General features: G+C 47.1%; 1 protein-coding gene across 3 annotated transcripts in view; it reads left to right on the plus strand.

Annotated features, from left to right (window-relative positions):
• XPNPEP1 (X-prolyl aminopeptidase 1) overlaps positions 1-26547 on the plus strand; it is a 66368-nt gene that overhangs the window by 37577 nt on the left and 2244 nt on the right. For 2 of the 3 annotated variants that reach the window (XM_023546748.2, XM_064269341.1), the window contains exons 4-20: positions 2685-2748; positions 3907-4011; positions 7318-7410; positions 7729-7872; positions 9053-9148; positions 10805-10886; positions 12561-12771; positions 14299-14388; positions 15041-15091; positions 16226-16284; positions 16491-16568; positions 18785-18856; positions 19899-19959; positions 21425-21494; positions 22425-22598; positions 23265-23341; positions 24548-24646. In XM_023546748.2, the coding sequence (XP_023402516.2) occupies positions 2685-2748; positions 3907-4011; positions 7318-7410; positions 7729-7872; positions 9053-9148; positions 10805-10886; positions 12561-12771; positions 14299-14388; positions 15041-15091; positions 16226-16284; positions 16491-16568; positions 18785-18856; positions 19899-19959; positions 21425-21494; positions 22425-22598; positions 23265-23341; positions 24548-24646 (1626 nt within the window). Of the gene's footprint in view, positions 1-2684; positions 2749-2821; positions 3812-3906; positions 4012-7317; positions 7411-7728; positions 7873-9052; positions 9149-10804; positions 10887-12560; positions 12772-14298; positions 14389-15040; positions 15092-16225; positions 16285-16490; positions 16569-18784; positions 18857-19898; positions 19960-21424; positions 21495-22424; positions 22599-23264; positions 23342-24547; positions 24647-26547 lie in introns of those variants that run through there. The other variant, XM_064269342.1, reaches the window with a different exon arrangement.

Raw genomic sequence — 26547 nt, forward strand, 5'->3', positions numbered from 1 at the left:
TTATTCTAAATATGATGGGAAGCTGTTGGAGGGTTTTAAGAAGGGCGCTAACATGATCTAATACGTAGATATTTGTAGGGACAGTGGTCAAGATAAGGGATGATAGAGGCTTAGATTGAGTACTCCTGTTAGAGATGGAGAGAAGTGAATGGTTTTGGAGAAAAAGCTGACAGCTGTGATTTCTTTTTGCCTTTTTTCTACGGCTTTGGCTTCCTTTCAGCCTTTTGCTATTCTCTGGGGAGAATGTTCCTGGCCTTTACCAGCTTCATGGCTAGAGGAAAAGACTGGGAGGGCTGGACCCAGTGGTTGTCTGTCCTCTGCTTAGCCTTTTGGCATGGAGGTGAGGCTGCGGCCAGTCTCGGTCAGCGACGTCTTTCTGGTGTGCCGAGCACTTAGGTCATGTCTGGATGCTTTTGCCCAGATCTTGTCTTAGTCCCAAACCAAACATGTCAGCTTCTGTTAAGTCTACATCCCTTTGGAGAAACCTTTTCCTTCCTTTGCTGATGGGCATCTCTAGGTCTATCTTTGTGGGTCCCCTATCCCTGCTTGTCAGATAGGGATGGGACATTCCTAGACAGCTGCATCCCTGATGGGAGTCCAGCCAGGCCAAGACCAGCACTGCCTTCTTCGGCCGCCTCCCTCCCTCTGTAGTCACAGGTAGGAGAGTCCCGAGGCAGTGGAGCCACTTTTTCGGTTGAGAGTGATCCTCTCTGTGTATTCTGCATTGTGTCCAGTGATCTTTAGCACAAGAGGTATTTTTTTAGCTTAGTTTTCCTAGTCCCTTAGATGCCATTTTGTTGTCTGGGAAGAAGGGAATAATAATATCTCTTCCATTGCATATGTGTGGCACTCTTGGGTTTCTGATGGGTTTTTAAAACATTAACTCACTTGTTGCTCACAACAGTTCCAGAGGAGAGGTGGACCTCCTTCCCCCCCCGCCCCCCCCCCCTTAATTTGGTGAATTTCAGATAAAAATGGAATGAGAAGAAAAGATTCTGACCATGTAAGGGAGAGAGGATAAGTGAGGTCACTGGACAGTTGGACAGTGAAAATGTCTTAAGCTAGTCCTTCTTACCAGTGTTGCTTCCTTCTTCATCTTCTAACCTTCTAAATCCATGGATTCTCTAAACCTTACTACTTTTTTTATGTGTGGCCACAGGGCTGTTGGTGTGGAGGGAATTGCTATAGCATTGTCTACTCAAAGTTGAGGGCAGGAAGGGTCTCCGATCTTCCAGCCTGGATTTCTCATTGAAACATTGAGCAAGTTGGGCTGCAGAGAGGGCAGTCTCTTATTCAGGCAAAACTAATGGGAGGGAGACAGATGTACGTAGGGGTAGAATCCAGGCTCCTCAACCCCAGTCCAGCACCTTTTTGTTTTGCTACATACATCACGTTGACTGTCCTAAAAATGGGTCTGGCCAGAAGCCCCATTCCCATCTTAAGCATTGATTAACCCTATCAGGGGCCTGGAAAAAACCTACCACCAGTGGAAGGAGCAGCGACTCTAGACTCAAACAGACCTGTTCTTGTTATTAGTTGCCGTCAAGTTGTTAGCGTGCAGAATAGAACTGCTTCGTAGAATTTTCAAGGCTGTAACCTTTGGAAGCAGATTGCCAGGCCTGTCTTCTCAGGCACCTCTGGGTGGGTTTGATCCACCAACTTTTTGGCTAGTAGATGAGCCCTTAACCATTTGCGCCACCCGGGGACTCCTCAGCCCTGCTATTAACCTGCCATTGGGCAAGTTGCTTAAAGATTTTCTATGAACCTTAGTTTTTCTCTTTCCTGTTAGTCTATCCTGGAGAGTCGTCATAAGGATGAGAGATAAGGTGTCAGATGGGGGCAGCGTGGCATTGGGCTTCAGAGTTGAGGCTCTGGAGCTGACTGCCCGGGTTCCAATACTGCCTCTGCTAAGTACTAGCTGTGTGACTTTGAGCAAGTTGCTTAAACTCCTTGGGCCACATTGCCTATTACTAGAAGGTGCACACCTCAACCTCATATCTTTTGCCCATGAATGCGAATCTCTTTCTTCAGTCTGCAACGTTCCGTTCAGGGGCAGGGGGATTATCGGCAGGGAAGAACCTGTTGTGACTTTGGACATTTGTTTTATCTCACTGAGCCTCCTGGATTGGAGGAAGTGTTTCCGCTCCTTCCCTAACAGGAAAGGACAGGGTCTGCACGGGAGAGATCGTTGGTGCTACCTTGGAGGGGGACACAAACAGGAAGTTCAGAAACAAGCTTATGTCTAAAGAGACTCACGTTAGAGAATTATTGGCACTAAAAACAGAAATTCAGCCCTACTTTTCAGAAAAATAACAGATGCTTAAATGTCAGTGGCAAGGAAGAGAGGAGGCTATTGGTTTGTTTTTTGAGTAAGATCTCGGTGAGGTGAGAATTTTTTTTACCTGTTTCTGTTGACTTGCTTTGATCTCTGAATGAGGAAATAGAAGCTAAATAAAGGGAACAGCTCTGTTGGCCCTTAATTAACTAGGGTCTCCTGCAGTGTGCACTAATTAAAAAAAGTTCAGGTTGTCTATTCAGCTAGACTGTTGGCTCCTTGAGGGCAGGCGACAGGGGTTCCCCGACCTCTGCTGTCCCTGCTGGGCCTGGCACAGGGCTGAGCAAGTGGAAGACAGTCAGTGAAGCAGCTGATTGAGGTCCATTTCCTTGTTGTCTTTGTTTTCCAGAGTGAGTACATTGCTCCGTGTGACTGCCGGAGGGCCTTCGTCTCTGGATTCGATGGCTCTGCGGGTGAGTCGCCAAATTCTCCCTCTGTTCTTGCTGTATCTTTGTTCTCCTCCCAAAAATAACTGGGCCAAGTTTCAGCTTGTGATACAGAACCAAAAAGAAAATGCAAAGCAGACATGCCCCATTGAGCCTTTGTGGAAGGGGTGTGAGTTCCCAGCATGCCTGGCTCCCAAAGGTCACCTTTCAGTGACCCTTTCTCCTCTCTCTGCCTTTGCGTTTACATTTTGAACAATTTTTATTAAATTTTTTTTGACCTTCTTCTTGACTATACTGTGTTTACTGAATACACCTGTGTCACTAGCACCCTATGTAAGAACTGGGATATTAATAGCACCCTAGAACCCTTACCTTAGCTTTAAAGTCAGTCTTGTAATTCTCCAAGCGCTTGGCTTTTGGTTTCTGTTTCCACTTGAGGCGTAAATAACAAAATTTAACCACATTGGTGCCCTGCCCTAACTTTTCTGAAACTGTGTGCCTTTAAATTTAGGGTGGATTTCCCCTTTTCAGGCTTCCATCCCTTAAACTAACTAGACCTGGCAAGGCTTCTCTCCCCCGGCAGGTAGCACACGGCTTCCTTTGGTGAAACTGCCTGTGGTGGTTGGCATATTATGATTGGTTTTGGCTAATGCCTCTGCTGAAAGCCCCACATTCTGCCAGGCCTGTGGGAACTGAGGGCAGGTAGAGGTGGGAGGCACAGATGCCCTGCTGGTGACCTCTGAGTCCCTGTGAACACTCGCAGGATCTGTTGATCTCTCTCTGGGAAAGGTGAAACAGCAACAGAGTGACTGTGATCGCTGAGCAGAAACTGTTCCAGCCCAGCCCTGTGGATCATGAGACTGTTGGCCGTAGCTCCATAGACCTCTGCTCTGTTGGCCTTGACACATGCTGTGGACACCGGGTCCTTTCTGTGCAGGGACGAGTGCCTAGGCAGTGCGGGTCCCAGGACTGTTTCCTTCAGAGTGTGGCCTACAGCTGGTTCTTCTCTTGATGCTTGGTGGTTTCCCTGGAGCTGAAGACCTACCCTTTAGTCAGAGGGGTGGTGAGTGGCTGGGCCACAGAGGAGCTGGTGCGTCTTGCTGTTCTCACCCGTCTGCTGCCACTCTGTGCAGCTTCTGGATGGTTGTCAAGAGCCTTTCTCTTTTCCTTGCTCCCCTGCTCCAGGCACAGCCATTGTCACAGAAGAGCATGCAGCCATGTGGACTGATGGGCGCTACTTTCTCCAGGCTGCCAAGCAGATGGACAGCAACTGGACACTCATGAAGATGGGTGGGTAGAGGCACAACCAGCCCAACCTGAGGGCCAGCCCTGGGAAGGGACCCTAGACCTCTTTAGGGCTCCTGGATCTTAACCCTTTTTGGGGGCTACAGATCCTTTGAGAGCTAAAGGAAAACCAAGAAAATGGCCTACTTCTACTTACATACCAGCGTGCATTGAATTTTGGAGGGCCCTGGCTCAGGGTGGAATCCCTGCGTGGCATAAACTGTTAAGCGCTTGGCTGCTAATTGAAAGGTTAGGGGTCCGAGTCCACCCAGAGGTACCTCGGAAGAGAGGCCTGGAGATCTACTTCCAAAAAATCAGCCATCGAAAAGCCCACGGAGCACAGTTGTACTCTGACGCACATGGGGTCCCTATGAGTGGGAATTGACTTGATGGCAACTGTTTTTTGTGTTTGTTTGTTTTGGTTTTGGTTCAGGGTACTCATTTTACTGAGGGGAAACTGATGAACAGAGAAGACAGCTGATTTGCTACAGATCACAGAGCTTGCCAGGCATCTGACTCGTGTACTGGGGGCCTTTCCACTACTCTTTGTGCTTCATGATTCAAAGTGAGCTAAAGGCAAGGGGCCATTGCCAACAGAAGCTAGAAAGCTCTCCCTGAAGATCTCCTGAGGGGTCCTAGACTTGCTTCAGGCAGCTCAGCTTTGGAGAAAGAGCAGTGTGCGGGGTGAGAGCGTGGGTCTTGAACTTGGGCAAGTTACTTCACTTTTCAGTGCTTCAGTCTCATCTGTAAAATGCGGTAATACTACTAAGTACCACATAAAGTGAGGATAAATGAAATAATATGGAAAGAGCATAGTTCAGTGTCTACGGAATAGTATGTGATTGTGTGTGTGTGTGTGGGTGTATGTGTACTCTACCTTTTCATTTCACTTTGGGCTATGCATATTTTTCCATGTCATTAAAATATTCTTTAGAAACATGGTTGTAGTGACTGTGCAAAGGTCCCTACCTTCTATTTTGAACCTGGGGAACAGAAAATAAGTCAGGAAAAAAAGGACCAGGGCCGAGTGAGAAAGAGATGATGAGGTAAAATACCTGATATTTCTTGTTTGTTGTAGGAGGCAGTGAGGAAAACAAGCTGTCACCAGCCTTACAATTCAGGGGACAGAGGGCTGGACCATGGTACTGGGGCCCAAAAGCAGCTAGCACACTGAGGTGTGTGTATGTTGTGTGTATGCACTCATGTCTGGTTATGCGCCACACTGTCCGCGTGCATATATATGTGTTGTTTGTCTCAGGAACAAATTATGAACGTTTTTGATCTGGCAGTGGATTTAAACTATTTCTCAAAAATCTTATATTTTTAGAAATATAAAAACACCAAAGCTACAGTTTGGTTATTGCCACAGTTGTTTTCTCCCAATTTGTCTCTGTTGCACTCTCTCTCTCACACACACAGACACAAGCATTTGGGGCTGATGTAAAGGGACAGACTAGTGGCCTGTAGACTTTTTTCACTGTGTACCTCTGTCAGTGGAGCCTTGGCCTTCCATGTGTCTTTGTTTATACGTCGTATACATGTGCTCACATCCATCTGTCAGGAGTCCTTGCGTGGCCCAAATGGTTAAGTGCCTGGCTACTAACCATAAAGTTGGCGATCAGAACCCACTCAGAGGCTCCTTGGAAGAAAGGCCTGGCAGTCTACTTCCAAAAGATCACAGTCACTGAAAAGCCCATGAAGTGCGGTTCTACTCTGACCCACGTGGGGTCTCCACGAGTCTAAACTGACTCAAGGGCGGCTGGTGGTTTTTAGTGTCCATCTGTATTTCAAGTATTAGTAAAAATTAGTAATATTAGTAAAAAAATTAATACTTTAGAAAAAAAGAAACACAAACAGAAGTTCAAATGCTTTCTTCTTTCACCCCAGTGGAAGATCTTATGCCCTCTGGGGCCAGGGCACCCCTCTTTGGGACCCAGAGACTCAAGCTGTTCAGTCTGTTAGCACTTTGGGGGTGAGAGTGTCAGAGGAGTGGATACTGCCTGCTCTCTTTGAAGCTGGTGTGTGGTGGCATGGAATGGGGTTCGGGGGGAGGGTGAGTCCTTCCTTCCAAGCCCTTCTCTGCTTTGTCACATATTCCCAAAACCCACCTTTCCTTGGAGTGTCTCTCCTAGGTAGGAGAATTCTGGTGGGTTTGGCTGGCCAGTAAGCAGTTCATCCCTAGGGTGTTGCCAAAGATCTGTCTGTTAGGAAATGAAATGACTTCATCTTGTGGAAGTTCTACTAAGGGCATGGAAAGACATTCCATTAATAAGTGGCTTGTTTAGCGGTTTGAAAAAAAAAAAAGTAAGAATCAAATAGCAAAATAAAAACTCAGTGTCGGCTTCTAAAGTTTTTTATAACTGGGATTCGTGAGCTCATTTCTTTAGAAACCTTTGAACCTCCCTTCTGTGGTTCTGTGGTTATCAGTAGTCAGTAGGGAAAATAAAAATATAAGTACTGTGTTAAGAATATGTGCTGTTTCATAAAAATGTGTGTGTGTGTATAAACAAAGGCGCTAATTATTTAGCAAAAATCTGACCAGTTAAAAAAAGTATATTTTCCAAAATAGAAGATAATAGCTTGGAATAGAGGAAAACTGGAATTTAAAAACAATTTTGATTCCTTTCTTGAAGCTTATTTGGTTTCCTGTGACTAGTTTCTTAGAAACGGAAAGGCTGATCTTGGAGTTGGGAAGTTTAGGGAGCCTTGTTAAAGACTCTGACGGCAGATTTCTGTGTGTCCCTTTTGTCATCTTTACAAAGCTTTCTTTGCTGCCAAGACATATACTCAACCCTCCAGTCAGAGGCCTGGTGGTGGGGCAGGTGGCCTTTGTCTCAGAGACTCTTCCCCTTCTTGATGAGGAGAGAGCACTGGTGGTGTGCTCTTCTGTTTACCTGGTGTGTGTGGGGTGGGGGGCTCCCAGCTCGAAGCCTTCGCCAAATCACCACCCCAGTTCTCATCAATGACCAGTTGTGTAAAGTGACTGAGGCCCGTGAGAGGATCTTCGCGGTGACACCGTGTATCTGTGTTGTCCTAGGATGATGTATTTTCCTGATGTCCTTTTTTTTTTTTTTTGCTTCTGTCTCACCCATACCTTTTTGCCTTCCTTACATACCACCTTCTTTCTGCAGCCTCCTCCCCGTCTTCCTGCAGTCTTCCAGGATTAAGGGAGGTTCAGATTTTCCAAGTCCTGCCAATCCAGATAAAGATAAAGACCCTGCTATGCCGATGTCTGTGAACTGCATCCTTCTGGGTAGGACAATGGGTTTGGGTCCACTGGGAATTGTTTCTTATCCGTCCTTCCCTCCATAGGTCTGAAGGACACGCCAACTCAGGAAGACTGGCTGGTGAGTGTACTTCCTGAAGGATCCAGGGTTGGTGTGGACCCGTTGATCATTCCTACAGGTGAGGAGCTCGGTCCCTTCCAGCTGGAGTAAGGAGGTGGGTTCTGGGCTTCTCTCCCCCTTCTTTGTTTGCCTGTGGGATGTGGAACATTTGATGGCTCAGCATGACTCTATGTCATAGTAAAGGTCAAAGTGAGGAGAGGAGTTGTGTGAAGGAGGCAGGGGAGTGCCATGATGGGTGGACGTCCTTCTCCATTTCCTCATCCTGCACACCTGGCATCGGGCCATGTCAGTATCTCCTTTCGGAAGGCTCCAGGCCCTCCAGGTCTCAGCTGAAGTAGGCTTTCAGTTCATGGCTGGGCTGCATGTGTTTCCTCAGATTACTGGAAGAAGATGGCCAAGGTCCTAAGAGGCGCTGGCCACCACCTTATTCCTGTCAAGGAGAACCTCGTGGACAAAATCTGGACAGACCGTCCTGAGCGCCCATGCAAGCCTCTCCTCACCCTGGGCCTGGATTACACAGGTCAGAGCCACAGCTGTGCCCAAGGTGCCCCCGCCATTACCCCGACCCTGCCATTGTCTCCTGCCTGGTCCTCTGAATCCAGGCCGAGCTTGAGCTGGTGGGGGGATTTTGTCTCACCCTGGCACAGCGAGCATTTGAGAAGGCGGGAGCTTTGTTTGCCCTGTTGCTACTTACTTTGGCTTAGTTTATTCTTGAATCGCTCTTTAGATGCTGTTAAGATGGCTGAGTTGTTTCCCACTCAGTTGCTAACTGCTACTCTCATGAGTCTGCTATTAGAAATAGCTTAGAGGTTTCTATGTTCTACTCCCTTACTTATGTCAGCATTTGTAGGTTGACCTTCCTATCCAGCCCCCATCTTGTACCTTCTGCTTCAGAGATTTGAGGTACAGGTGGGTTTCTTTGGCCACTGTGATAGTGGTGGGTGAGAAGCAAGTTCTCTGAACTGTTTGTGGAGACAAGGACAGTGTGGATTTCTGAAACAGTGAAGGGTGCAGACGGAGAGGCCTAGGGGGTGGGACTGCAGGGGAGGGAGGCTTGCTATAGAATCAGAAAAGGCAAAGTGGATGGGGGATGGCTGGAATGTAGGCAGACTGCCCAGAGGGGTCCTGGGAAGAAAGCATTACACCCAGACTCTTGGCCGAGTTTTAAACAGCATTCCCGTTATGATGTTCAAAACAGTCTTTGGTTGTGGGGCAGCCCCTGGCTCGCTTTCCTGGGGGACACCGTCACTGGAGGGTATCACAGACTGGGAGGATGAGTCCAGTGAGTGGCCCATGGTCAGCTTTCCATCAGCATGGCTTGAATTTTTTTAGGTGAGGTGGGAAGGTGGGGCAAGGGCAGGGACTGGATCCTGCTCCAAGCTGTAACCACAGTGGCTAGCATGGTGCCTGGCAGACATCTCTGCCTAGATGCTTAATACCTATGTCTAGATGCTTAACAGACACTTGTTGGCTGAACAAATGGGTTAATTTTGCTGGCGGAGCAATTAGGGCTTGCCGCAGTCAGATGGCTTAGACAGAGTCACACCTTTTGTGTTGGCCTTGAATCTCGGCCTCCTGCCTGCTCCGGCTCCCAAGAAGATGTTGTGCTGGTTAAGAATGTTTGGGACGATTTCTTTCACCTGGATCTCATAGTGCCCTGGGACCAGGGCTGGGGTCTCAGGCATATTTCTTTCTTGCAGGTATCTCCTGGAAGGAAAAGGTTGCAGACCTTCGGTTGAAAATGTCCGAGAGGAACGTCGTGTGGTTTGTGATCACTGCACTGGATGAGATTGCGTGTGAGTGCTCGGGTTTCACTGCTCGGGCCTGTTACGCGATCTCTCCTTTGGCTCTCCGGGAATCTGTGTGTTCATGCCATTCAGCATTCTGAGTGGCCAGGGGATAAGCAAAAGACTATGTCATCAAATGTGTACAAGAGATGCCAGTTATGAAGGAGAAAGAATTACAGGGTGCAGCGGAGGGGCATGTAGCCTTGCCCAGGGGCAGTGTTACAGGAGGTGATGTTAAATACATGGGTTATGTCCATCTCCAGCCTGTCTCTTCAAGGCTGTGGCACCTCTGAGGAGGGGCGCTTCTCCTAAATGTTTCATTGTATAGAAGTGGGATGATAGGAGATATTTCTTCTTTTTACTTTTCCTGTTGTTTCCAAAGGTCTTCACAATGAGAATGTTGTGGAAGCATTTCTGCCTTGGAAAACTGAAAGTTCCTGACCAAGCCCCTCGACACCTTTACAATTTTTCAATCTTTAGACGTTAAATAGCTCTCATAAATTGTCTAGTACCTTCTGTCATCTTCTTGGACTTGACAACAACTGTGTTTTTTTTTTGCATTATGAGTTAGAGGGTATGTGTGTGGTAAGGCTTTTGAGCCATCTTGACATTTACCTGCCAGAAAGGTTGAGTGGTGTCTGAAAATGGCCATCTTGTCACACCCTTACCCACCCCATGTACTTTCATTTTTTAAAAAGTGTTAGTATATAGGCAAAAAATGTTGCCTCATTGCTTTATTTTAATTACAGACAGTACCTTTTACCCCAGGGTCTTGTTTTGCACTCTCATGCTCACTAGAGCAAGCATCAGGGAGCTGGAAGCCCTGGGACCAGAGTTATGCCCTCTGCCAGTCCCCCTAAAAAAAAAAACTAACCCATAGCCATCGAGTCAATCCCTACTCATAGTGACCCTATAGGACAGAATAGAACTGCCCATAGGGTTTCCAAGAAATGACTGTTGTGGATTGAAACTGCAGACCTTTTGGTTAGCAGCTGAACGCTTAACCATTGTGCCACCAGGGCTTCAGTACCCCCTCGCTAGTTTTTCATATGTGTAGTGACCTCACAAAACACGCCCCCGCCTCCACACTGGCTGCAGGTGGGTCTTCCACCCAGCGGCTCTGGTTTCACTCCCAGACTGCAGTCCTGCTGACTCACTGCTTTTCTTTCTGCCTCTGACGGGAAGCTCCACCTCCATGGGGCTAATTGAACCCTTAATGAGAGGGCCTCATTTGGCCTCCACTGTGGGTGGGTCTCAGTTTTTCTACCCTAGGCCATTTACCTCAGAAGGGAGAGAAAATGATTGCCTTCCCTTTATTTGGGAGCCCTAGAGGTTTTTCTGCTGCAGGGCCAGCCCTGTCAGGCCACCACCAGGGGGGCCATTTCAACTCTTTGTTTGGAGGGCATTTCTGGTGTTTTCTAACTAATAACTCTTCCATTCCCTTTTCGGGACAGTCATGTGGCGGCTTAAGAAACAGCTCTGGTGCCATCATGTGGCAGACACGAGCAACTGCAGCTCAGAGGTGGAACTCAGAGCTAGGTTCCCGCCTTTCTGAGATGCTGCTGAGTTCTTGGATGGCAGCTGGCACCCTTTTCTCCTCCTACAAACTACTCCTTAAAGTCCCAAGTCAGGGAGGTGACAGGGACTTTGGTTTTCTTTTTTTAGGGCTGTTCAATCTGCGAGGATCAGATGTGGAGCACAATCCGGTATTTTTCTCCTATGCAATCATAGGACTGGAGACCATCATGTGAGTGAGTGCCCCACACCTGGACCGACCTTCCTCACGGCTCCTCGGAGCCCTATAAACCCTTTCTAGTCAGGGCCCACCAGTCGCTGCCTGAGGTTTTGCTGATGTGCTTTTTTTCTTGCCTTTTTCTCTTGTTTCCTTTTTGGCTTCCTTACCCATTACCCCTTGCTGTTGAGTCGATTCTGACTCAAAGTGACCTATAGGACAGACTAGAACTGCCCCACAGGGTTTCCAAGGAGTGGCTGGTGGATTTGAACTGCTGACCTTTTGATTAGCAGCCAAACTCTTAACCACTGCACCACTAGGGCTTCCTTGTCTTCCTTAATAGGCGACATTCATTTATATCCTGCCTCTTTCAACCCCCAAAATGATGTGAAATCTTCTATGAAAATATCTGTTTTACTCTGAGATAAAAAATAAGTAGTGAGGACATCGGGACAAACCTAGACAAAATTCCCCTTCAAAGTCTTGTTCAGGCCACAAATGTGATTCCAAGCTTTCTAGCAGCCAGTGCCAATGGGTATATAGGCTTAGCTACATAGTACTGAGTTCACAATACAATTTAGCCCAGTTGTTTAGACGGTTAGGTCAGAAACTACCCAGGAAAACCCCCTGAACCTAGCCTGGCTGAATTGTCAGTTATCTTCCCAGTGTGTTGCTGTGGCCTTCCCACTGCTGCTCTTCTATTTGGATGGCTTTCTTCATTCAGACATCACATTTACTGTGTGCCTGCTGTGCACCAGGGGTCTCTAGTGGGTGCTGGGGACACAGTGGTGAACAAGACAGACAGGGTCCCAAGTTAGAGCTGGGGATAAGATGGTCTCCTTGGGGAATCAGACACATAAGTGGCACTGACTTGCCAGTAGGGTTGGTTTCGGGGGGGGAGGTCTTAAGAGGGCCTCATCTAGACTTGGTGGTCAGAGAAGACTGAGGAACATGACTGAAGCAGAGACTGAGGCTGAGTATGAGTGAGCCAGGTGAGGGGGCAGGAAGGGAAGGGTGGGCCAAGCAGAGGGAACGGCCCTTTCAGAGTCTGTGGCAGGAGAGTCGGTGTGTGTGGAGAGGCTGAGGTGGCTCAGTGTGGTTGGAACCAGAGTGTGAGGCTGGAAGGTGAGCAGGGGCCACCACACGAAGGGCCTTTTGAGCCAAGTTTGGGAGTTTGGACTTTGATCCTGAGGATAGTGGGGAGCCATTGAAGGAATCTTTGAGAGCCCTATGATCAGACTTGTCAATTATGAAGACTGTTATGGCTGTAGAAACAGTATGAGTGGGGACAAGACTAGAGGCAGGGGCAAGTTAGGAGGCTATGGCACTAATCCAGGGGATAGGTGGAGATGCCCGAGTCTGGGTGCTGACTGGGCGTGGATCAGGATAAAGGTGGACACATTTCATGGGGATTTAGGCTATGGGTTGAAAGAGTCTAATGAAGGTGAAGGGGGCCATCAAGGAGGACAATGCCCAGGTTCCTGGCTTGGGAAACTGGGTAGATGGTGACAGCGTGCGCAGGGACAGGGAGCAGAGTTCGGGGAAGAATGGGGAGGGGAGAAAGACTGCTTGGCTTTGATTCCAGAAGATAGAGCCAGTGTGTCCGTGCGTGTCCAGGCATGTCTGTGTCCTCATTCACTCACGTGTGTGCCCCCCCCTTTCCTGCCACCCACCTTGGCCCCTCTGCAGGCTGTTCATTGACGGCGACCGCATAGACGACCCCAATGTGAAGGAACACCTGCTTTTTGACTTGGGCCTGGAAGCTGAATACAGAATCCAGGTTGTTCCCTACAAGTCAATCCTGAGCGAGCTCCAGGCCCTGTGTGCTGACCTCTCCCCGAGGGAGAAGGTGTGGGTCAGCGACAAGGCCAGCTATGCCGTGAGCGAGGCCATCCCCAAGGTTGGTGGTCCCACCTCGGCCCTAAACCCTGTCATACTCCAATTGCCAGCCCTACCTGCTCTGGCACTGGGAGGCTTTGTCTTTGAAGCAGTCATCCCCTTGACTGAGCCCTCTGCAACTGGAGTCATATTGAAAGTTGGAGAATTTAGAGCTTTGAAGGACCTCGTCCTGTGTTTCTCAGAGAGTGGCATGAGAGCTGATTTTTGGTTATTTAAATGTATCTGTTTTAACAGCATTTTGGCGTGTGCTAGAAAAATATAGCATATGAGACCATGATATAAAAATTATTTCTTAAGGACAAGTTGAGTTTAATAAAGCAAATTGATTTGAAGGTGGTTGAAAGAAAAGTATTAAGTAAATAAGAGTCCATGAAGATGGTATCAGAGTGCCTGAATTTGGAAAATACTTCTCTACCCCATTCCCATCCCCCACCACCACGTTTTATAGCTAAGGAGACCTGAGGCCTCAGGAAGCTTGGTGAGTTGGGGATTTGTGAAAAGTCAAATGATAGTGATAGCTCCACCCTTTACTGAGCCCCTGCTGGGCAGTGCTAAGCAGCTGACACCTGTCTCCTCATTAATTAGGACGTGGGGCAGAAGTGGAATAGATGTAGCCTTTTCTGCTGTCCTGCCCTGGGTGCCTGGGCCTCTGGCTGCTGCATTGCCTATGGCAAGCCCAGCGATGTCCTCTCCACTGAGCAGTGGGCCACCTGGGAAGAGCCCAGGGCAGGCCTCGAGACCTGGCTTTCCATTGCATTCCTGCCGCTGTCACACTGTGTGTGACCTCTAACAAGCCACCCAGTTACTCAGAGCTTTACTTCCACACCTAAATGGGGTTCACACCAGCCTTCCTGATTTTCTGAGGGGCGAGTATGTGAGAGAGAGACTAAGAAGAGTGAAGAGAATGATGCCCTTTGAGAAGTGCTGTGTGAGCACAAGACGGCATTGAGTCCCCTTTCCTGTATCACAGGGCTGGATTCTGACTTGTTCTTAAACTGGGAAGGGTCTTGTCCAGCCCTTTATGATCAGACCATTAACAGTAGCTGAGGTGTGATTGCTGAGTGTGAAGGGGGAGGGGCCAGAGATTTCCCTCATGGGGCCGTGTGCATCCCCCCAGAAAGCGGGAAGGAGCCCCTTTTGTGCAGCAAGAAGGGGATTATTTCCGTCAAGCCTTGATCAGTTAGTGAACTCTGACCACCGACCATGGAGGCCTGGAGAAGCAATATCTTGCTGATGGCTGGCTGCCAGTAGTTGCAAAGAGTTCAGGGGGCGGGAGAGAGAAGAGAAATAGCTGTTTGATGTGCTTTCTCTTTTTGGATGAGCTCAAGCCCCCCTGTCATGCTCAGGCTCATCAACTAAAAGGGCCAGCTGGTCTTGAGGCCCTGGGGGACAGCTGGGTGGGTCCGGGGGGGAAACACTTCAAATTGAGTTGTCTTAAGTGTGTTGTGCTGGGTAAAGAGGTGGTTGTCTTGGTCTTAGGTAAGTGAAACCAGTTTTGACTTCCCTTATTACTGCCCTCTGCCCCTAGGATCATCGCTGCTGTATGCCTTACACCCCTATCTGCATCGCTAAAGCTGTGAAGAACTCAGCCGAGTCAGAAGGCATGAGGCGAGCCCATGTGAGTAGAGTAGCCTGTGCAGAAGAAGGGGTGTGTGGTTGGCAGAAGGCCCAGCTACTTTACCAACTGCGGCCTTGAGCCTGGAACAAGGTTGTATGAAACCTCTTACCCTCAGTCTCCTGGCTCTCCTGGCCTTCCAGAGTTAATGAGAAAATGAAATAAGATACTCAGTGGGCTAGATCTTTACAAAGTTTAAGGCACAACACAAAGAGATATTGGTAATAGTGTAGATAATGAGGAGGAAGCCTTTTAAAAACCCAGATTGGGTTTCAGGGTCAAGGGTAGGTCTAGAAATATCCGGGGCCCAGAGATGTCTTTGACAGTGACCTGTCTTTCCTGGCCTCTGTAGGGTTGGAGTTCACTCCAATCCTCTGGCATAGCTAGCTGCCTGTGGTCTGAGGCTGGGCCCCTTTCTGTTTGTGCCTGAACCACAGAATGGCAGAGGAGCTCTTTCCTTGATGAGGGGAAATGCTGCAAACTGGCTTGCAGTCAGTGCCCGCGTGTGAAGCCCTGGTTGCTCCTGGTTTGGTTCTGTAGCTGCAGACGTCTCTCAGTATCTCATTAATCAGCCAGGACCCTGCAGGCTGGGCTCTGAATCTGGCCATCTGATGTCTAGTAATAACTTTTAAAAATGTCTCCATTGTTTGCACAGATTAAAGATGCCATTGCCCTCTGTGAACTCTTTAACTGGCTGGAGAAAGAGGTTGGTTCTTAGTCTTTGTTAAACACATGGGTATAGCGTATTTAGAAAAAATCTACATATGATTCTAACTCTGGTTTTCTCCGTGCTCTGTTGACCACGAGGTATAGGATCTTGATTTAACTTTGATGCTCTTTTAATTTTTCTTTTTAGAATTTTAGTGTGTGTGAGTTTTAAAATTCTTTTTAATTGTAGGATTCAGGAAGAAATTCTGTAACACAGTGAATCATTTTTGGGCTAGGGAATTATCTTGTAGCTAAGGGGGATTTCACCGTGTAAAAATGACCCTTATGATAATATTATGAGCGAGCTGATAGTGTTAGAAGATTATAATCTTTTTGCACATTTTGACCTTCAGTTTAAATCGTAAAACTTTTTATATCAAATTGACACTTGGCCATTTGTTTCTTGCCCTTTCACTCCTTGTAGTTGGCAGGTGGGTGATTTCTTTGTGTTATTAAACTTTATTAAAATATTATATAAAGAGAAAACGTCACCCTTATTCCCACAAATGTAACTCTTTTTTTCCCTGTATTTCCTTATAATCTATTTTCGTAAAGCATTTTTATACGTCTCAGTGTACAGCTATGGCATTATATTTTATTATATTCAGTTAGTATCATAGCATGAGCATTTTCTGTGTGGTGGGAGGGCTTAAAAAATGATCCCAGTGGAGATGGCATCCCTTGGCTAGACTAATTTATTTACCCATTTCTCCTATCTTGAAATGTTTAGGTTAATCTTTTGATATCATCGATAATCCTGCAGTAATGTCTTTGCGTTTATCTTTTATATTTCTTTTGGATGATTATCTTGGGATGAGTTCCTAAGAGGAGATCCTTTTGAATTTCTAAACTTGGATATATTAAATTTGGGACCCTTTAGGATGTGATAATACTGAGGGAAATAGTTGAGCACAAAATTAAATGGATAGAAACCCTTCTGTTAAGGTGGTTTCGGTGAAAGGCTTTGGAGAACCCCTCCCTGCTAAAGATGAGAGACATAAGCGGTGTCCTGCGGCGCAACCATGGGATAAGGGAATTGAGGAAGAAGTAAGCTTTTGGCTTATGCCATGTATAAGAGATGCACTTGAATTTAATTATCTCACCAGATGATTTATAAGCAACTTCCTCGTAGGTTCCCAAAGGTGGTGTGACAGAGATCTCAGCTGCTGACAAAGCTGAGGAATTTCGTAGGTAAGGATGGTTTGGGAGACCCATGGGCCTTGTGCTGATTCCCAGGGCCAGTTAAATGAGGCTGGGAGGGCCCTAAATTTTGGCACAGTAAAAAACCATTTAGCCACCTTGCCTGTGTGTGTGCGCGCGCGCATGCGGGGGGAGGAGGGGCAGTCATATTCCACATTCATCGTCCCCCACCCCCAACCTTGGCCTTTCTGTTCCAGGCAACAGGCTGACTTTGTGGACCTGAGCTTCCCAACGATTTCCAGTACGGGACCCAACGGCGCCATCATTCACTATGCGTAAGGCATGCGGAGGCGCACACTGCCGGGCTTTGCTGTCGCTTCTGCAGAGGAGCCTGAGCAGGGGAGAGACAGTATTCTGCCAGAGGCCGCTGTGCCAACCTCCGCGTGTCTGTTGAGATTTGCCAGCCCCTATTTGTTACTTTCTTTGAGGCCTTATTTTCTCTAAATCCCCAAGTCTCTGCCATTTGAGAGCCTCCTCTTGGACTCAGATGCGCGGTGTTGCCATTCTCCAGATGCCCCACGTGTAGTCAGATGGGTTCTGCTTTCCTCTCTGAGGCTGTAGGAGCTGTATTCATAACCCCTAAATTTTGGTGATCAGACTTCTTGAATGTTTTTCTTTCCTGGTGGCAGCCTTCCTGATGCACTGGTCTAAACATCTTGTGAGCTCCATCACCTTCATACCAAAAAACCTCTTTATTATTAGGTGGTGAGAAACTGATTTTCTCCTCCCCCTGGGCTTGAGGGAAACCCTGGTGGTGCAGTGGTTAAGTGCTAGGGCTGCTAACCAAGAGGTCCACCAGGTGCTCCTTGGAAACGGTATGGGGTAGTTCTACTCTGTCCTATAGGGTTGCTATGAGTTGGAATCGACTTGATGGCAGTGGGTTGGCTTTTTTTTTTTTGGTTTTCTGGGCTTGAAGCCTGGCATCCCAGTCTGTGGGAACTTTTCCCGGATAGTCTCCAAGAGCTCATGGACGCAAACGGCTGAACCATGAGACCAGAGAGGGACTGGTGTGTTCAGGACTGATGCATCTGCCCATGGAGATGATGAGGAATGCTGTTAGGTTTGGCCATTGGGCCCCAGCTTCACTCAGCTCAAATCATTTTGCTTTGGGCATTTTGAGTCCTGGGCTTCCCCATCTGTGATGTGTGTCATCCATGAAACGATATTTCCGTTCTGTCTCTGTGTGCTATACTTGGGCACAGATTTTTTTCCCCTTTTTTAATAATTGTTTTTTGAATTGTTAGTCTTGGAGCAGATTTTGAAGCATATGGGGGAGAGAGTCAAGATGTGACAGTCCAGTTCTCTCACATGAAAATATTAAGGGGACTTCAGTTTTTGTTCTATGTTTAACTCAGATGATGAATGTCTTGGCTGGGTACTATCCTAGAATTTTTATATAAAATGAAGGCATTAAGGCAATTAAGCATTATATGCTTTTAAAGAATTATCTATATGTGATCAACTTGACAACAGCAACTCCAAAAGACAGATGAGAAGCATAGGGGGGCAGTGATTTTGTGTTAACGATGATGAAATAATTTGGAAAAGGTTGCTGAGAGAAAAAGAAAGAAAAAAAAAAAAATTTCACACCAAGGGGGGAGAAATTAGCTTCTCTTTTGGAGTCTTTTCGTTGCAGTCTCTTAGAAACCCATTTAAAGCCAGTGCCCTAGAGGTCTGGGCCCTTGTCTGGTTGTCCGTTTTAGTTGCTCACCTCATATGCCCATTGGTGGCCTCATTGCTGAGGAGGGGGTGGCCCCCGGAAATGAAGGAGGACTTCCCTTCACCAGCAGCTGGAAGCTGGGAGTGCTGTCATCCTTTTTGGCATTTCCCAGCACAGTGATGTTGCCTGGAAAATGGCATAGGGAAAGTGAATCACTTTTTAAGAACACCTCACTTTGATGTGAAAAACAACTCCAGCGCGTAAGAGTATCGTGGTCCATTCCTTTCCCAGCAAAACCCTTTTATTTTTTATCCCATATTGGGATATTCACCCGTTGCCTGTCTGGTGGTCTGAGAAACAAGTTGGGAGGTACCTGATGGGTCAGGACTGAGGGAAGGAGCAGGAGGCTGAAGCAGGGGCCTCGGATCCCTGAGACCAGTGAACGCCGCTCTGACCCTGGGGTGCTCTCCTCCCAGTTCGTGGGACTCCATCGTGGGCCTGTTGATTCTCTTGGTGCCTGTTTTAGCAGCTCTTCTCTCGAACATGTTTTGTTCCGGACACAAACAGAGGGAGATATAAAGAAATATAAGTTATTCTCCATTTCCTTGAGCTTCTTATCTGATAGAGGAGATAGTTCTGCTGAGTCTTAGAACAGTAGAAAGTTAATGTTAGTTGGAATAGTTAATTTATTGGGTAATGTATTTTTATGATACAATTTCAGACTTAAAAAGAAGTCACAAGAATAGTACAAGGAACTCTTGTATACCTTATCCCCAGAGTCACTGAATGTTTATATTTTTGGAATAATTAACTTTTAATTAACTTTTGCAGGCCAGTCCCTGAGACAAATAGGACCTTGTCCCTGGATGAGGTGTACCTCATTGACTCGGGTGCTCAATACAAGTAAGTGAACTGGGCTGCCACAGAACTTGACTCAGATGGGTTGAGGCAGTTGAGTAGGCTGACAAGCCAAGTTCCAGCCGAGAACAAACAGCTGGTAATCTCATTCTTTGCCGGCCACTAATGGACTGGTTCCCCTGTCTTGTCCTTTTTTTCACCCTCGTTTGAAATAGCCCAGTTGTGTCTCTGTTTCCTTAAGACTGTTTGATAGAAATGTTTAGTTCCCAGCAGGAAGTTGTTACGTTTTAAATAAATAATACAGCAAACTTTCGGAACCAGAGAAGAGATTCTACCCCAGCCCATAAACTGCCCATAACTGTATTTACAGCTCCCCTAGGGCCTTGTCAAGTGAGGGATTAATTTTGCATGAGTCAATAAGTAAGAGCTTCCCCTGAATTTCTGAATTTCCTTATTTATGTCCTGCCGTTTTTACAGTCATCCTTTAGAATAGTTTCTTAGAGAAGGACTTACGTTTGAGTTGGTCTCCTTGAGTGGGACCTGTGAGAAGGGGTAAGAACAGGCATCTGCACTGAGAGCAAAGGGATGCAGGACTAACAGGTGGTCCAGAGCAACATCTTTTAAGCCTCCATACCCCCGGCAGTTGGGAGCGTGGTTAATGGAGAACCTAATTATGAAATGAGCTCAGGGTATTGGGATCACTTGATTAATGGAATTCTGAAAGTGGAATTCCAGAAGTTATCCTTTCTGTGGCAGGGATGTAGGTGAGGGTATTCTAACGGATGCACCTCAGTGTTTTCAGGGTCGCTGTCCGGTAAGCCCCATGTCATCTGAACAAGAGGTATTGGATTTCAGCCCTCTTTTGCTAGAAATAGGCTTCTATTTACTTTGTCCTCCTCCCACTGGTTCATAACCCAGCGATGGTACCTCCCATGAAGCAGTCCTCGCAATGGAGACCAAGAGTCTGTGTGTCAGGGGCTGGCCAAGTTCATGCCCACACAATGGGCCATCTTTGTATTCCTGCTGTCTCATTTTTAGGCAAAAGCTTATTTTGACTGAAAACTAACCTGTCCTTTCTTTTGGGCAGGGATGGAACCACAGATGTGACCCGGACCATGCATTTTGGGACCCCTACAGCCTATGAGAAGGTAAGGTACAAGCAAAACACTTGAGAGGCCCTCTCTGCTTAATTAAGAAGATAATTGCTATTATCAAAAGGGATTGTATAAATAAGTACAAAATTGTATGTGGGACAATAAAATAGCTCATTACTGTGGAGTCAGGCTTATCTGTTTTATGGGTTCCATTTAGTTAATTATTGGAGGGTAAGCCATTTGGAGAAATTTTAAAAGCGTTCTGTTTAGGCCAGGGCAGCTCAGATTCAGGTTTAAACAGCTTTGGTCTTTCTGTTGAGTCAGGAAATCTCTTTGAAGGTGGGAGTGGGATAATGGAATATATGCTTTACAAGCAGTACCTAGATTTGATTCTGAAAGGACCCCATCCATCCTTTTTTTTCAAGTTCAGTGGCTTAACTCTCTAGGAACCCTCTGAAATGACAGACACTGTTCAGTTACTGGTGTGTCTGACATGGAAACAAGGAAACAGCTATGAGGTAGATCCGTACAGGAGTTCAGAGACCTGGCCTTAGACCTTCTCTGCTACTTCCCAGCTCCCTGACCTTGAATGAGTCACTTGTTGCCTGTCAAAACAAGGAAAACAGTATTCACCTGTCTGGCTGGTCATGAAAGTCCCATGAGACCAGTGAGTTCCTGGCTCATAGTTACTGCTCAATGAACCTTGGCCAAGTCTCTTGAGTAAACCTTTTTTCCATGGGGAGCTCCTTCAGGTGGTTTCTCCAAGGAAGAAGGTCTCATGAGATGCAATGGGGCAAGGTTCATAGTCTTGGCCTCTTGCCTTGTCTGTTTGTGGGCACCAGCACCTTAGGAGTTTGGACCCTGTGTCCAGGATACTCTTGGTGTGACCTTGTGCTGCGAGAAGAGCCCCAGACCAAATTGAGGATTGTAGGATTTTAGTCCTGACTCTGCACCTTATTGGCAAACCACATAACCTTCTGAACAGAAGTTTTCTTGTCCGGGTAGTGAGGGCCATCCTTGAGTATAGCATGGTGGTAAGGAGCCTGGACACTGATGCAAGATGGCCTGGCTCTGAGGTCAGCTGCTGCCACTTAGGAACTGTGCGGCCTGGGCAAGCTACTTAATTTCTCTGTAAAGTGAGGATAACAATAATGTCTACACCGTGAAGCATGGGGTTAAATGTAATACAGTGCCTGACACAGAGGGATTGCTCAGTAAATGTTAGCTGGTATCATCAGTACCTTTTATTGCTTTTCCGGGGCTTACATGACCAAGAGCATGTCAGAATGTTCATCACGGGACAAGGTTCTGTGGGGTCATTTCTCTGACAGCTTTCTTTTTTTACTTTCAAGATTTTCTGGAATGTTGGCCCCATGGCCAGGCTTTTTTTTCCACCAGGTTTTTTCTTTTTTACCCCAGTTCTCTCTGTGACATTGCTAAAAACCTTAACAGGCAAGAACTAAGCTGAGAAAGCATCTACCCCCTTTCTGCAACATGCCCTCTGGGCTTTCTTTGGCAGGAATGTTTCACGTATGTCCTCAAGGGTCACATAGCTGTGAGCGCAGCCGTTTTCCCGACTGGAACCAAAGGTAGGTGGTTCCTTCTGCCATGTGGTGGCCCTCTTTCTTGTTCAGGAATCAAGCATGTCTCAGTTTGAGTGGAAGAACATGTCCTATCTCTCACTGTGGCAGCCCCTAGCCTGCTTCGGGCCCCGGCTGGGCACATGGGCTGCTGCATGTAGTCTCCTGGCCGCTGACTGAGCTCAGAGGGCCTCCTGGGGAGCCAGGCTTAGGACTGGGCCACATGTCAGTGGTGTACTGCTCTCCTGACCACCTATGCTATTGGAGGAAACATGTGGGCAGCTCCCAGGATGGGGCAAACCGGGCATGAGGGCGTCGGGGCCTCGTGGACAGTGGTGCAGCCTCACCTCGGCCCTTCGGCGATGGGCCAGTGCCTCCTTCCAGGGTTCTTGTTGGGATTTATTTTACCGGCATCCTGACTTTAGATATATACCCCTCTGCCCAAAGACTTATGGAAGGGACATTGGACTGGGTGTTCACAAGACCTGGGCCCTGAGTCTGGTCAGGTTGGGCAAGCACTCATCTCTCTGAGCCTCAGTTTCCTCATCTGTTGTGCCTGTCTGCCTGCTTGCAGTCTGGTCAGACTCCTGTCTTTGTAATTCTGAAATCTTAGGATCTCAGAGCTGGGAAGGGAGCTTACGTGCCATCTAATGGAGCCCATACCTGCTGTAGGCATCCATCCCCTCACCACCATCCGGGATGAATGGTTCTCCAGCTTCTGACTGAACTCCAGGGTAGCTCGGGAGCTGCCCTCCTCAGGGGCTTCGCTTATTAGAAAGTTCTTCCTTGTGCTGGGGTGAAACTGAAACGTTCGTCCAGTAAATTTTACTCATTGGTTTCTGTTTTATCTCCTGGAGACAGACATAATAAATCTAATCTCTAAAGTGCTTTGTAAATTGAAAAGTACTGTAAAAATAGCATCACGTGGTTCTTTTTCAGGCCACCTTCTTGACTCCTTTGCTCGCTCAGCCTTATGGGATTCTGGCCTGGATTACCTGCATGGAACAGGACATGGTGTTGGGTCTTTTCTGAATGTTCACGAGGGTCCTTGTGGCATCAGTTATAAAACGTTCTCTGATGAGCCTTTGGAGGCAGGCATGATTGTCACTGACGGTAGGTGACCCTCACGTAGAGATATGCGTGAATCCTCCAGCTCGTATTGGAAAGCTCTTTGTTCTTATTTTTAAATTATTTTAAGGCAATTTGAAAATAATTTTCCCTTCCTGTCACCTTCAATGAAACAACAACTTTTCTGACTATAAGAGTGATGTATGTTCATTTTAGAAAAAGTGAGACTATGGAACAGTGTAGTAGAAAATGAAAATCATTTGTAATCCAGCTACCCAGGGGAAACTTGACTTAATATTTTGATGTGAGTTTTTGGTCTTTGATATAAGTATGCATTTTTTTTATCATTGAGGTTATACTGGTCAGAAGGTCTCTATTTTGCTTTCTTAATATATTGCCTTTCTCAGTCTTTGTGAATATATTTTAATGGCTGCATCCAGCGTCTTACAGGAATGCACTGTAATTTGTTTAATGGATCTCTCGCTATTGTAGCCAGTTTTCAGTAACTGCTGGCCTTTTTCTCTGTGCTTCATGTGCCTGTTAAAAGTGGCCAGCTGGGAGGAGGCATCGGGGTTCCGGCACCTGGGTTGAGTGGGCCTTTCACATGTGTCTTCTTCTCCTTCCTGGGTGGGGCTGTCATCCCAGGAATGAAAGCTCTGTGTGTAGGTCTCCGTTGTAGGCTGCTCTCATTTGGGGTTTGCTTCGTTTTAGAGCCAGGCTATTATGAAGATGGGGCCTTTGGAATTCGCATTGAGAATGTTGTCCTGGTGGTTCCTGTGAAGACCAAGGTATTTCTTTATCTTTTGACTTCCTGTGTTCCTCAGTGTAGGACGATGAAGACTTGTCTTTGGAGCCAAAAGTGTTCTATTCTGGGGCCAAAATTGAGCCATGGAGGAGCGAAACCTTGATATTGGGGACTTCCCTGGATATCGTTATCCTCTCTTGCAAGGCCAGAAAGAAAATCTTTAATGAACTGGACCTCTTAACTTGAGTTCACAGAGACCCTGGTGGGTCTGTGCTTGATGTGATTTGGAGCTCTGAGTTTGTCAGTGGCAGCATGTCATGAAGTCTCCCCTGTTCCTGGGGTGTTTGTTAAAGGAGCTGATTTCCAGGCCCCTCCCAGGCCCTGAATCGGAATCCCTAGGGGAGGGGCCTGGGAAGCTGTATTTTTAACACATTCTCTCCAGGTGATTTTTATCAAGTTGAGAAACCCTGAATTATACTGTGGGTCAGGCTGCACATGCAATAAAAGGTGTTTCATCGTCTTTCCCAACCCTATTACAAGAGGTCACAGGGTTTTGGCACTATGCTTTACTTTAAAGACCTGTTTCTCCTCTGTTGGTGATTAAGGAAATAGAACAGTTGGAGGGAAGTAGCTTCATAAGCCTTCGAAGAGGCTGACTACAGGGATCTGCTCTCTGCTTCCAAGCTGAGGTCCTATTTTTAAGGGGGCCTCTTTTTTTCTCACCTCACTCCAAGACCCTGCATCGAGCAGAGACCCTGCATGCTCTCGTGTGTCCCTGGCCGATTCCATATCAGATGGAGTGGACAGACATGCTACCTGGTGGGCGTGGTTGGGTTAAGGCAGACACATGGTTGAGTGTTAAAAAAGAAAGATTTTGGGAATTTATACCCCAGCACAATCTTGAAAAGCAGAACCAAAGGTGACCCCAACCCAAACACATGCCCTACCCCTGCTTCCTCTCTGTTACAGGCAGGCATTAGCCTTGTGGGCCCACTGCCGTGAACTCCTTCACACCTTTTGTATGGCTTTCCTGTTGACGCAGGCTTCTGACTGTGCAGCAGAGCAGCTCTTTGGAGGGTAGCACTAGCTGTGTTCAGTGTACACCCATGTGCCTATTAAAAATAGTGACCAGCTAACTGACTCTTGGTTCCAGTTACACCAAGCTCTGAGGGGTGATCATGTCTGGTGGGCCTGGCCTTGTGGTAGTTCACTGAGGTAAAGAGTAAAAGTTTCTGTTTTCTTTCCACAGTACAACTTCAATAACCGGGGAAGCATGACCTTTGAACCTCTAACTTTGGTTCCAATACAGACCAAAATGATAGATGTGGATTCTCTTACAGACAAAGAGGTAATGGAGAAGACTGGGGATGGGAGGGGGATAGCCATCCTATGTTCTCTACCTTATTCTCACTTTTTAATTTAGAGCTCTAGTCTACGCCAAGTGAGTCTGAAAATTCTAGGTCTCCTGAGGACCATGGTGGCATTTCCTATATTTGTTGGGCCTTTGAGTAGACCTAGTTGTGCTTCCCCAGCCATTGTGCGTACTGTAGAGTTTTGTAGGTAGGAGCAGTATGTGATTGCTATTTAGAAGGACAGCAGTCATAGCTGCACCAAGGCAGGTTTAGCCTGTGGCTTCCCTACAAAAAGCCAGATGGGTTGTGGGGCTTCTTGGCCATTACACATACCAGGTTGTTTTCATGTGTTTCATGAAACATTAAGGAATGAGAAGCAAAATTTGTTGTTGTGTGTTGGGTTTTCACGCAGATGAATTGAGAGGTGGTACCAACCCTCTCCGTTGTTACTCTGATCACTCTGGGGCTTTGAAACCCTTCACAAAACCAGAAGCACAACAGTGCTCACTTATCAAGCCTAGAGGCTGGGTCAGTGCATTCAAGATGTTTATAGGTCTTGAATCCCCTTCAGATCCTAGGGTGGGTTCCAAGGCTCTAGAGGCCAGGTGAGGTGGCACGTCTGGGGACTCTGATTAGAACTTGAGGGATCAGGACGGTGATCAAGGTCAGAGCAGGAACAAGGGTCAAAAACAGGGCAGGAATAGTCAGTACTGGATAGACAAAATGGTTCCCAAACCAGGAAGCCAGAAGGACACAAATTTTAGAGGGCAGAGCAAGGCAGATGGTCGGAAGTCCTGGCAAAAAGCAAATAACTCACTGGAGCCAAGGGCAGGGCCAAGCAGGGTGGGGTTACTCCAGGAATAAGACATTCTTGATGCCCTGAGGCAGCCACTGCCGTCACTCCAGGGAGTTTCGTGGATCTCGTGAGGCAGGAATGACTCCTCATTGGGGTCTCTTGGCCTCATGCTTGGCACTGAGGAAAGTGCCTCTGAGGACTGAGGAGTGGCAGGGATGCTTCTACTTCCCTCTGCAGGAGTTGTGGCAGGGGATCCTCCCAGTTAGAGGCCTCTTCCGCCCTTATCTAGCTCACAGATGAGTGATGGAGACAGGTCATCTACTTCCTGCAGGCTCATGTTTAGCTCTCCTCTGTGCTTGTGCAACTCTACTTGGCCATCGTTGCGCTTGGTTCAACCACACATTCCCATACACAGGACCTAGATGGGCTCTGCCGGTATGAGTTTATTCAGTTTTGTAGATGGATGCAGGACAGGAAACAACATCTCAGCAGAACAGTGTCAGGTGTGTCTTCAATGCCCAGAGGCTCCAGCCTCCATAAATGATGGCTTAGGTGAAAGGGAATGAGACCATATAAGTGGGCGTGGGAGCCACTTGGCTTAGACTTGCCCCATAGGAGCCAATATCTCTTGTAATGGCCCTTGGGCACAGCTTCTGGAGTCTTGGCAATGGACCCTCCAATTATAAGTCACTCTGCATTCAGGGAAGCCCCAGGGTAGTTCTAGGACATTCATAGCCTTTACTGCCTACATAATATATTAACCAGGAGGCATTTCTCCCATATGATATTCTACTTTATCAGGTTTCAGGGAAACAGTGCATGAGGAAGGTTAACAGTTTTCCTTGAAGAAGGAGAAGTTTTGTCAACCCTTGACTCACAGTTGACCCCCATGACATTGGGCATAGACTAGTGGGATGGTCTATGCAATGGTTCATTACTATACCTTGTCTACCCAAATCACTGGGCTATTCTTTTGTCCAATTAGTTTTTATATGGCTCATAATTAACCTTATCCTAGGAGTCATCAGCAAGTTTATACCAAGTGACAGTATTTAGCTCACCAAGCAGAGTACCCCCCCCAAAAAAATCCAAATCCATTGC

This window comes from Loxodonta africana, chromosome 16 (genome assembly GCF_030014295.1).
Source record: "Loxodonta africana isolate mLoxAfr1 chromosome 16, mLoxAfr1.hap2, whole genome shotgun sequence".
Classification (NCBI taxonomy): Eukaryota; Metazoa; Chordata; class Mammalia; order Proboscidea; family Elephantidae; genus Loxodonta; species Loxodonta africana.